At 40.0% G+C, this 13,093-nt stretch overlaps 1 protein-coding gene across 2 annotated transcripts in view; it reads right to left on the reverse strand.

The window, feature by feature from the left end:
- Positions 1 to 5,893, reverse strand: part of ZFAND1 (zinc finger, AN1-type domain 1) — a 19,004-nt gene extending 13,111 nt beyond the window's left edge. For both annotated transcript variants that reach the window (XM_006830816.1, XM_006830815.1), the window contains exons 1-3: positions 5,839 to 5,893; positions 2,696 to 2,738; positions 1,643 to 1,682 (exon numbers count right to left, since the gene is read on the reverse strand). In XM_006830816.1, coding sequence (XP_006830879.1) covers positions 1,643 to 1,682; positions 2,696 to 2,738; positions 5,839 to 5,893 — 138 coding nt within the window. The remainder of the gene's footprint in view (positions 1 to 1,642; positions 1,683 to 2,695; positions 2,739 to 5,838) is intronic.
- Positions 5,894 to 13,093: the final 7,200 nt, after the last annotated feature.

The raw sequence follows: 13,093 nt of genomic DNA on the forward strand, positions 1-13,093 counted from the left end.
TTTTTTTTTTTTTTAATCACATATTTCTTATAGAGTGGTTAGTGGATTTGCACTACCTTTTTAGTTAGCAGCCAAGTGCTTTATCCAGTGTGCCACAAAAGCTCCTTAACTGGTTGTTGTGAAGTGCTATCGAGTCAGTTTCAAATCATTGCTACCCTGTATAGGGTTTCCAAGGAGCAGCTGCTGGGTTTGAGCCACTAACTTTGCAGTGAGCAGTCTAGTGCTGGGTATCCATAAAAACCCATTGCTGTTGAGTAGATTCTGACTCACAGTGACCCTAATGGATAAGGTGGACAGAGTGGACCTGCCCCATAAGATTTCTAAGGCTGTACTACCAGCTGTTCCATGGGACAAAGATGAGCCTTTCTGCTCCCATAAAGATTTACAGCCTTGGAAACCCTGTGCAGGGTCACTGAGTAGGAACCAACTCCATGGTACTTAGCAACAACAACAACAAACATTTATAGATGCAGAGTGCCACATCTTTCTCCCATGGATGAGCTGATGGGTTGGAACTCTTGACAATTTGTGGTTAACAGGTCAACACTTAACCACTGTGCCACCAAGACTCCTCTGACTGGTGGCTTGTTGTTGTTTGTTGTTAAGTGCTGTAGAGTCGGTTCTGATCCATAGTGACCCTATATAGGGTTTCCAAGGAGCAACTGGAGAACTTGAACTGTCGACCTTACAGATCAAACTGACTTTGCAGTCCAGCACATTAAGCCACAGTGCCATGCTGGTAAATCTGCCTAATTCTGGGTTTCCTATGCTGGCTGATTTGGCTCTATAGTAAGCTTCAATCATTCATTCACCTTATGTTTAATCAGTAACAGAGATGATAGTTTGTTGTCTACCTTGCAGCCCTTCTTTAATGCTTCAATTTGTTCAGAATTAGGATGGGATTTTTTTGGTATTAGAGGTTTCTTCCTGGTGGGCTGACAGGCTAAATCAGAACAATATAGAAACCTATCATAGGCACTACTAAAAATGCACACAACAAACTGGAAGTATGGAATGAGGATGCTAATGCCTTTGTATGTGGCACTGTAAAATAAGCACTGAACTGCTAACCATAAGGTTGGCAGTTCAAACCCACAATCGTACCTTGGAAACGCTATACAGGGTCGCTATGAGTCAGAACTGACTTGATGGCACTTAATGCCTCTGTATATTTGTAAATACATAGATGAAAGTTATAAGTGGATTACTCAAACAAAAGTAAATGAAAATAATAATTATGAAGATATTGTGGTGTTGTGTGCTGTCAAGTTGATTCCAACTCATAGTGGCCCCTGCACAGGAGTTCCGAAGCTGTAAATCTCTATGGGAGCAGAAAGCTTCATCTTTCTCCCATGGGGTGGCTGGTGGATTCAAACCACTAACCCTATGGTTAACAGTCTAATGCCTAACACCTGTATGACACCACACCTCCCAGTTATGAAGATAGAAAAGTAAAAATACCAAGTAGAAAACTAACTGGGAAAAATAATACAAATGAAATATAAGCCTTTTTATATCAGTCAATATAGTATGCCAAATTTAAATCTGGGGGTACACAGATTGGCTTAAAATGGAATCAAATTTAGAGTAAAAGTATAAGAAAACCAAACTATTTTCTCAGATAGGAGAAATAGTAACTTACCTCAGAACAGCCATGTGACTCTCTGCTTCTGTGTTCAAGGCTTAAATCGATTGTAAAAAAAGCATTTATTAAAATGGAATCAAACAATACACTTAAAGTATATCCAAATAATTTAAAACACAGTTGTCTGACTTCAATTTGAATAAAAATAATTACTCTAAATAATCTTTCCTTTGAATACTTTACAGTGCTTGACAATACAACATATCATTTGATTCCTTTTATTTTGCAAAAATCATCAATAATAGAATGTCAAAGGAGTGCTTTAGTTATAACAAATTTATAAATATGCATTACTCTTATTTACTTGAAATATCTTCTGAAATTAGCTTCTGAAAAGAATTCATTTTTTCAGGGCATTACTTAAAAAAATTAAATGCTTAATGAAATATGAAATTTTTAAATGTGAAAACATAATTACAAAGAAAATCCTTTTTCTAAAATCCTAGGTTTGTTCCCAGATTTTACTTTGTATGTCATGTGTGCAAATGACATATGACTCTAATTTAAAGAATATACAACCTGGATATTTTTTATTTTATTAATTAAAATTAAAAAAAAATCATAACAAGTTTTATCATGTTCTTTATACTGTGGATATTATTATCTCTTGTAATTAAAAGATACAAGTATAACTTTTATATAAAATTCACAAATGCAACCCCAATTCTGGACGTTGTAAGACTGGTGACAAATATACATGACTAATCAAAAACTAAGGAGCTCTGGTAGCATAGTGGTTACAAATCGGGCTGTGAACCTTAAGGTCAGCGGTTCGAAACTACCAGCTGCACCGCGGGAGAAAGATGAGGCTTTCTACTCCTGTAAAGATTTACACCCTTGGAAACCCTGTACAGGGTCGCTATGGGTCGGAACCGACTCGATGGCACTTAACAACAACAACAATCAAAAACTATGACTAGCCTGTGTTTTTTTCCCAAATGGGCTGAATGTTAAATACCAATAGCTAAAGTAAGTAACAGCTATTTAAATCATTCTGTTACATCCATATATTACAAACATTAAAATCTGAAATTCTACATAAAAACTTACCAAAATATTCCTGAGCAACCATCACATACAAATGGAAGAAAATCTAAAATTGAGGGAAAATATTATATATACAGGTTAGTCTGATTTAAATTTTATTTTCTTAAGCAAAAAGACTCTGAAAATACTACTCTATGGAAGAACTTTATTTTCGGACCAATAACCTAGGGTGTCTAGGTTAAACAAAGTCATCACAATATCAAATAGTCTAGAAGAAAGTAACTAAAAGCTTATTAAACAACATGAAGGTGGAAAACCAGTGAATGCTATTGCCTGCAGTTTAGGTATGTCGCACTGAAGAATCACAATGATCCTCAACACACAAAAAAATTTCCAAGCTGTTAAAGAATCGGCTCCACTGGCCAATGAAAATGTGAGAAGGATCTGTATCCGATATGGAGACATTGCTTAAGACTTGGATTGAAGACCAAACACAAAAGTGAATCCTTCTCAGCATGTTGACAATCACTGCTAAGCATGAAGCTTGTTTCAGATGCTTAAAGAAAAAATAGAAACAGAGCACAATATGGTGTCAGCACAACAACCAAATCACATCCTATTTCACAGAATGTGTCGAGGACGTTAAGTGCCACATGATTGTACTTAATTTTGAGAAAAATACCATGGTGACTGGATGGAGATGTTTTCAGATAATTCCAGAGATTCAATAAATGGATTAATACTTCAAAACTTATTCCTGAACTACTCTTTCCGTGATGATGAGGACCACTCCAACAACTAAATTAAGAAGTGAACTTCTGGAAAGCACATGAAAGTAACCATTCCCAGCTGTGGGACCTGACCATTATCACTTGATACAATCAGTCACTCTAAATTGTTTTCAAGGTACCTCATATTCAATAAAAGCATACATAACCAAGGGAGGCTGGATATATCTAATCACTTCTCCTATGAAGTAAAAATAGAAGGCATTGTTCAGCCGCTGTATAATGAGCAACTGCCCCAGAAAGATCTCAACTTACAGTGTATCTTAACCCAAAATAGAAAGAAGGAATTCTAGTGCAACCCAAGGAAACCCCAGATAATTCTGCTTATCGGAGAAGAGGGACTGATGACAGTTTTTCCTTCACATAAAGTGGGTCTGATGAACTGTCCCTGTTGTTTCTAAGCATGAGTTTATGAGCTTTTGTTTCATACCAAGAGATGTCAATAAGAGAAAAAAACTATGTGATCATCTGAAAAAATGTTCATATCTCATTTAAACTGGAAACACTGTACATGCCTGTTATATGGATGCTTTTGGTGACCAAGTAAATTATAGAGGCAAATCAGGAGGGAGAGTTATGATCAAGATAATGTCTTGGCATCTGACATCCTCCTCCTATCCATGCAGAAGCTAAATAAAATTTAGTTCGTCCATTTAACATACTCTAAAAATCTAACCTTTCTCTACTAGTTCAAAAGGCCTACAGACCTGCCTTCACCTCAGACACTGACATCTGCAGACAGAAAGAAAAATGAACTAGGTCACAGAAGTAATGTTAAGTGCACTGGACTCATTAGGGAGAATTGGGCACACCAGAATGAATTTTCATATGAAAGGTCTGCAAGGAAACATAGGATATCTGTTGCATGACTGGGGATTGCAGCCAGTGGTGAAAGATACAGAGTGCTATAAATAACAAAAGTAGCCGTGGTGCCACAAGAATTAAGCTCTCAGCCCTGAACCAGGAAGTGTGTTGTTGGTACCCACCAGCTGCTCAGTTGGAGAAAAAGCCTGGCAATCTGCTGCAGTAAACACTACAGCCTAGGAAAGCCTATGGGCTGTTCCACTGTCATACAGAATTGCTATGAGGTGGAATCATAAACTGGACAGCATACAAGAAGGTAAGTAACAAGAGCCTACCAGGGAGTGTGTCAACAAGGATCACTAAACACTCCTGACATTTCTACTAAATCTGGGCTAAACTTCAGAGTCCTTCTCAACAGAGTGATATAGACACCCACTACGAATGGCTGCTAACCTCAAGGTCAGCAGTTCAAAACGACCAGCTGTTACGCAGCAGACAGTTGAGGTTTTCTGCTCCCATAAGGATTTACAGCCTCGGAAACCCTGTGCAGGGTTGCTGAGTGGGAATCGACTCCATGGCACATAACATAGGCTGGCAAACAGGTCTCATATCCCATAGTAGCTCAGTCCTTTGTGGTGGTGGTGGTGGTGTGCCGTGGAGTCGGTTCCGACACATAGCAACCCTGTACAGGGTTTCCGAGGCTATAAATCTTTACGGGAGCAGAAAGCCTCATCTGTCTCCCGTGGAACAGCTGGTAGTTTCGAGCTGCTCACCCTGAGGTTAGCAGCCCGATTCGTAACCACTACGTTACCAGAGCTCCTTGCCTATGTAGTGGTGTGCTGTAATGTAACCTCCGGCTCATTGTTGTTGTTGCTGTTAAGTGCCGTTAAGTCGACCCTGTAGAGGGTTTCCGAAGAGCGGCTGGTGAGCTTGAACCGCCGACCTTGCAGTTCAAACGGCTTTGCAGTCTGGAGCATTAACCCACAGCGCCACACCAGGACTCCTGGCTCTGGCTCATAGTGACCCTATATAGTCTGATAGCCAGCGATAGCTTCGCACAGGAACAGAAAGGGTCACCAGGAATCGGAACCGAATAGATGGCATTTAACAACGTTCTTAGGAAACGCCTATCGAGTCACAGATAATCGAATTAATGAAAGTCAGAGTCCAGAGAATAGTTTGAGGAGATGAAAAGTGCTTTCTCAAGATCACAGAGGGAGGGCCGGAGTGGAACCCAAATCTCCCAGCTCCCAGACCTAAAAGACTTCCCTCAAGCAGAGAGCAGGAAGCGCCCTGGGCGACCCAGGACCTGCGTGCGCTCCTCCGCGGACTTATCCCGCAAGCCGCACTAGAAGTCAGAGCGACTGTTGCAAAGCATGTGTTCAGGAAATGCATGATTCCATCCCAAATAGATCACAAGTCTCCTCCAAAGGCTCAGAGGGGACATAAAAAAACCCCAACACATCCCTGCAAACCTAGGGACACACGCCCGCCCGCCCCGCCTACTCAGATCCTGCCCCAGTCTCCGCGGCCTCCTCTCAGCCTCCACCACTTTCCGCCGAAGCAGTGTGGTCCGAGTCTCCTGCGGTCCGGGGCTAGGGACCTCCTGATCACCTCGTTGCCTGCAATGCTCCACCTGACAGTGTCGCCCGATGTCCAACTCCGCCATCTGCCTATAGATGCTAGGGGCGGGGCGAAGTCAGAGGGGCGGGGCGCCGGTGACGTCGCGCGCGGTGCCTGCTGGGATCGTGCAGATCAGGAGGCGGAGCTCGCAGGTTTGGTAGGCGCGGAGGTGTGACTCGCCTTTTGAGGGTGCTATCAAATCTGGTCACCTAATCAGTTCCCTTTCTGGAAAATTGCATGCTATAACCAAAATCGGTAGCGCAGTGGTTACGAATCGGGCTGCTAACCTCAAGATTGGCAGCTCGAAACTTACGAGCCGTTCCACGGGAGAAAGATGAGGCTTTCTGCTCCCATAAAGATTTACAGCCTCGAAAACCTTCTGTAGGGTCACTATGAGTCGGAGCCTACTCAACGGTACTTAACAACAACAACCCAAATCGGGAATGGTATTAAAAGGATTTCTATTTTTTGATTAGTGTAATTCCAGGAACAAATTTTCTATCTTTGTTTCATGCCTGATGAATAAAATTGTGATCACAATCTAATCACCTGAAAGAGTAATGCTCCAACCTGGAGAATGAACAAATTTGTCATGGAAGAAGTACAGTCAGAACGGTCCTGAGAAGCAAGGGTAGTGAAACTGTTTTGCTTACTACTTTGAACGTTTGCTCAGGAGGGACCACTCCTTGAAGAAAGGCATTTTGCTTGGTAAATGAAAAAAGAAGACTCTCAATGACATGGATTGACAGGATGGGTGCAACAGTGGTTTCAAACACAGGAAAATTGGGGGGAGAGCGCCGCACCACATAATGTTTTGACACCAAACAAGAGCAACAACAGGAACAAATACAATGTTTGACACATTGTTGCAAGAATCAGTGGAAGAGATGAGCACTAGTCCCAATTTATGATTCAACCTAAACAATGTTACTTGAATACAGAGTTTAAAATAAATTCCCTTTCAAGAGAGTCATTAGGATTTCTTTAAAAGCAAAGACATCGTTCTTTTCTTTTTGGTTAATTCTGGTAGAAAATATTTTAAAGTTTCCAACTTGAAAGATCCCAGGTGCATCCTGAATTGGTTTAGAAAACCCATACTTAACACAAGTATCTGAAGAATGTTCATGGTGATGCCACCAGAGTGGAAGAAGTGTCACATGCTTGCTGAGCCTCTTCAGAAGTTGAGGAAGGACAGACTTTTCTAGGTGGGGTACAAATGGATGCCATTCTACTGAGGAGACACCAGATACCACTCAGAGAGGATGAGAGACAATCAATTGCGTTCATTGCAGAAACTGGAGAAGTAGCTAATGCCTTGTATACAACTTTGTTGGTGTTGTTTTTAAGTGCCATCGAGTTGGTTCCTACTCATAGTGAACCTGTATAGGGTTTCGGAGTTGCGGCTGGTAAACTTGAAACGCTGACCATGTGCTTCAAACCGGTTTTGTAATCCAGAGCATTAATCCACAGCGCCACACCAGGACTCCGTTTATAATTTTGAGAATTCCCAAATTCCTTGAGGATGTGGAAGGTGTGGAGTTACCAAACGGGCATCATTGTTTTAGGATTTACTCTTCTGGTGTGGCGCTATGGGATAATGCACTGGGCTGCAAAGTCGGTTTGACCCTCAAGATCGGCGGTTCAAGCTCACCAGCCGCAACTTGAAACTCTATACAGCGTCGCTATGGGTCGGAACAGACTCAACGGCACTTAACCACCATCAACAAACTCATGTTGTTAAGTAGGGAGTCCTGGTGTGGCGTTGTAGGACAATTCCAAGTCCTGGTGTGGTGCTGTGGGATAAAACACTGTACTGCAAGGTCGGTTTGAACCATGAGGTCGGTGTTCAAACTCATCAGCCTTCCCTTGGAAAGCCTATTTAAGGTCACTCTGAGTCACAACCGACTCGATGTCACTTGGAAACAACAACAACATTTCTTAGTCTGGAGTCCTGGTGTGGCGCTGTAGGATAAACACAACACAAGGTTGGTTTGAACATCAAGGTCAGCAGTTCAAACTCACCAGCTACTTCCCAGAAACCCTACACAGGGTCACTATGGGTCGGAACCATATAGATGGCATTTAACAACAACATTCTTAGTCTGATACAGAATTGAGTAAGACATGGTCTCTGAGTCAAAGGAGCTGGAAGCCTGGGGAGGAATGCGCTGTTTAGCATTTAAAAGTCCTTCATAATCTTGGCCCCTTTTTCTCATGGTGACCCCTGTGTGTAGAAGCGCTCCACAGGAAACATTGCTAGGCTTATCTCCCAAGAAACCTCTGGGTGGGTTTGAACCACCAACTCTTCAGCTAGTAATTAAGCACTTAACCATTTGTACCACCTAGAGGAGATGAAAACTAACAATAATAACAAACACTGTTCTTTCACTCTAGGCCTCCGTCACACTCCAGGTTCCCTGAGCACATGCTGTTCCTTTATGTGGGACACATCCCCCTCCCCGTTTGCTTTAGTTCATTTCTGCATTTTCTTTATCATTTAGCTATTGATAAGGATTTCCATTGGTTTCCTATGATTTATAAGATTCCTCAACTTCCTCAATAAGGCTTTTCAGTCGAATCTCAACTTTACTCTCTAACCTTATCAATAACGTTTGCTCAGGCTGCATTCACTAGGTCCCGCTGAACTTAGCATTACTCAGAAACTTCTTCTGTGTTCTCCTTGACCCGGACAAATTTGCTGTTACTGCACTAACTTGCTATATCTTTTTCAAAACATCTGTTCAAAATGCAAATTTGCATTTGTTTCTATCCATCTTTAATATTTGTCTCACCAACGAAACTGTAAGTTTCATGAGGGCAAGAACTGCATCTGTTTTTTGCTATCTATTGTACTATAATTACTCTGGGTCTACTTTTCAGATGTTCAACAAATATTTATTGAATTAGTACATTTTAAAAATTCATAATTTTCCTAAGCACCCATCAAGTTGAATTACTGTAGGTTTTCTATACCTGCCACTGTTTTCCTCAACCTTATGTCTTTATGTTGTTTTCTCTGCCATACAATGTCCTTTTACACATTTGTACAAATTAAGGTGCTACTAATTTTTGAGCCCAAATTAAAATTTTGTCTTCTCCTAGGGTTTTCCTTTATTCGTCCAACTATAAAGGAGTTACTTCGCCTCATGGACTCCCATTATATTTTATTGCCATTACTCTATTAAACTTAGTTGTTTCTAACTCTTACTATAACTATTCCTTTGCATCTCCTCTCCCTTACTGGGCTATAAACTCTCTGATGGCTGGGTTAATGTTTTATTTAACCTTGTATATTCTTCTAATCTATTATGATGTCATTAGGTCTCATATAGATGTTTAATATAAATTTATAAAATAACTGACTATAATTTATATTTTTGTTTCATAGCACATGAGCCAGAGTAATTTCCCAAACTTTTAGAATGAAAATGTGATCACAATCTAATCACCTATAATAATAATGTTCCTACATATCTGAGGGAATATGAACACAAGAGAGATTTACAAGAATGCTTATTGCAGAACTTTTTGTTATAGCCCAAGCTGAAAATAAACCAAATGCTCATCTGTAGTAGCAAAGGCAATCAAATGATGATATGGTCAAACAATGTCATATTTTACCACTAAGAAAATGAATGGACATTCACTGATGAATCTTAAAAAATACAATACTGTGTGGGGAAAAAAACCCAAAACACAGAAGAGTTCATACCATATCATTTAATCTATAGAGCCCCAAAAAGGCAGAACTAATTATATTATTTAGGCATCTGTACATCCTAGAGTCCTGGTGTGGTACTGTAGAATAAGCACTGCGCTGATAATCACTAAGTCGGTGGTTCAAACCCACCAGCTGCTCTTTGGAAAACCTATGCCTGGCCTCTGTGATTCAGAACAGACTCAGCAGCATTTAACACTAGCATGCAAACTGGTGTAACAATAAAGAAAACCAAGAAAAAATAGCTTCCATGATACTTAGAAGAGTGTCGACCTGAGGAGGTAATAACGAGGGTCTTCTTAACCTACAAGGGACACGTGGGATGTTACTGAGGGATTCTGTGATGTGGGCAACAGCCTGTTCTGTGACCTGAGATATTTGCTCTATCCTCTGTTAATCTGCCATGGCACATAACCACCAACCACCACCACCATATGTTTATGTATTTTTTGGTAAATTTTAACTGTTTTTCAATAAAACATTTATTTAAAGGTAATGTACTAAAGAATAGGAAATTATTCTATTTAAAGATGTGGCACAATTTGACACAACACGAGGAAATTAAATTTTTCTTCACCTTGAAACACAAGGTCAGCAGTTCAAACTCACCAGCCACTCCTCAGAAATCCTATGTGGGTCGCTATGAATCAGAACCAACTCAGTGGCACTCAACAACAAAAACAACCATGCTATAGTATTTTTCAAAACTCACTAATGACATCTGCTTCTTGTACTGAGGTCCTAGTCTGCTTCTGAACTGGTTACAATTGGAATTAGATTCAGCTTAGATTTGACTGAAAATTTTAACCCAATAAAAATCTCAATTTCCTGCATGTCTGTGAGAATGAGTGTGAACGATTATTTCTTTAAGTCCCTCAGTTTTGGGGTGGTTTCTTATATAGAATCATCATGGTAGTAAGTGACTCATATATCAGGAATAAATAAAACTACTAAAAAGTTGTATTTCAAAATTCACATGATAAAATGATTTCTCTTTTCTGAATGTCAGTGTACCTTGCATGCTATATTCTGAGTCATGTCTAGAACATTTCCAAATCAAACTTTAATCATACCAGATAGCATCTTTAGAATGCTTATTATGTGCCAGGCACTTAAATGGATTATTTAATTTAATCTTCATAACAAGACCTTAAGACAGATACTATTTATGATTGCCAATCACCACCCTGCTCTTCTGATCTCATGGCAAAGAAGGCAGTTATTCATGAAGACTATTAGCCACCCATTCATAGTCTCCTCTTCCTGAGTCTTCTTTCTCTGTTGATCCAGAAGAACAGAGACCAGTTGTTTTACCTTGAATTGCCTTTTGCAAGGTTTCAAGACCCAACAAACTAAGAGGTAGACCAGAAGCACTAAACATGTTATTATGCCAATTAACTGGAATATCCTATGAAACTAGGACCTTAAATCTCCAAACCAAAGAATCAAATCCCATGTTGTTGTTGTTGTTGTTGTTATGTGCCATGAAGTCAGTTCCAACTCATAGCGACCCTGTACAGGGTTTCCAAGGTTGTAAATCTTTACAGGAGCAGAAAACCTCATCTTTCTTCCACGGAACAGCTGGTAGTTTCGAACTGCTGACCCTGAGGATAGCAGCCCTATTCATAACCACTACACTACCATGAGGTTATATATATTTAAGCAGCCTCAGGAGCTACTCTTTGTGTGTGTGTCATTGTAAGTATATCCCACCAATCGCTACCAGTTTGTCGTACTGTGGTGCTTTGTGTGTTGCTGTAATGCTGGAAGCTATACCACCAGTATTTTAAATACCAGCAGTATCACCTATGATTTCACCAGAGCTTGTGGACTGAGACAGAGTAGGAACTACTTCCGAATGTTTACCTATTGAAAATCTTATAAATAGAAACATAATATTTTCAGATACAGCGCCAGAAGATGAGTCCCTCAGGTTGCTGCTGCTGCTGCTGTTAAATGCTGTGGAGTCGGTTCTGACTCATCACGACCCTGTATAGATAGGGCTTCCAAGGAACCACTGACCTTGTGGTTCACAGTTGTTGTTGTTAAATGCCTTCATGTCAGTTCCAACTCATAGCAACCCTGAATAGGGTTTCTGAGGCTTTTAAATATTTGCGTGAGCAGAAATCCTCATTTTTATTTCATGGAGCAGCTGGTGGGGTCAAACCTCCGACCTTGTGGTTCCCATTCCAGTGTTTATTGTATGGAGCCACCGTACTCCATGGTTCACAATAGACACTCAGAATACGACTGGGGAAGAGCTGCTAATGGGACACAACTCAAAATGAGGAGAAACAGCTACAAACAATTATTGATAATCAGAACAAGGAATGTACAAAGTATAAATCTAGGAAAATTGGACATTGTTAAAAATGAAACGGAACACATAAAGATTGATGTCCTAGGTATGAGTGAGATGAGATGGACAGGTATTGGCCATTTTGAATCTGCCAATCATATGGTTTACTATACCAGGAACAAAAAATTCAAGAGGAATGCTGTCTCATTCGTTGTCAAAAAGAACATTTCAAGATCTACCTTGAAGTACAATGCTGCCTGTGATAGTATAATATCCATTTGTCTACAAGGAAGACCAGTTAATACCATTATTATTCAAATTTGAACACCAACTACTAAAGCCAGCAATGATGAACTTGAAGAATTCTACCAACTTCTTCAGTCTTAAATTGATTCAAGATGTATTAATAATTACTGGTAATTGGAATGGGAAGGTTGGAAACAAAGAGGATAGGCCTTAGTGATAGAAATGGACTCCTGGTGTAGCACTGGAGGATAAGCACTGGACTGTGAACCACAACCTCAGTGGTTCAAACCTACCAGCTGCTTCTTGGAAACCCTGTACAGGGTCGCTATGAGTCACAACAGCACTGGACAACAACAACAAAAATAAAAAATGATGATATTAGAAAGCTACAAATCAAAACCACAAAGACATATCATGTCATACCAACATTAATAGTAAAGCTCAAAACAACAGAAAACAACAAATGCTGGTGAGAGTGTGGAGAGACAGACCTAGACCCTCATACATTGCTGGTGGGACTATAAAATGGTTCAACCACTATGGAAAATAGTATAGTACTTCCTCAGAAAGTTGGAAATAAAAATACTCTATGACCTAGCAACACTCTTACTTGGTATATATCTACAAGTTGTAACGTAGGACATGAGTAGATATATGCATGCCAATGTTCACTGCTGGACTATTCATAATAGCAAAAAGATGGAGACAGCCTAAATGCCCATCAATGGAAGAATGGAAAAAAACTTTGTTAATTGCACACAAATGAATGCCATGCAACAATGAAGAATAGCGATAAATCTTTGAAACAACTCATAACATAGATGAGGTAGACATTATGCTGAGTGAAATTAGTCAATCACAAAGGACAAATATTGTATGAGACCACTATTGTAAAAACTCAAGAAAAGGTTTTCATACTAAAAGAAACCTTCTCTGATGGTTACCAGGGGTGAGAGGGAAGGTAAAGTAATTTACTAGCTGGA

The sequence above is a fragment of the Chrysochloris asiatica genome, unplaced genomic scaffold, assembly GCF_000296735.1.
Source record: "Chrysochloris asiatica unplaced genomic scaffold, ChrAsi1.0 scaffold00001, whole genome shotgun sequence".
NCBI lineage: Eukaryota > Metazoa > Chordata > Mammalia > Afrosoricida > Chrysochloridae > Chrysochloris > Chrysochloris asiatica.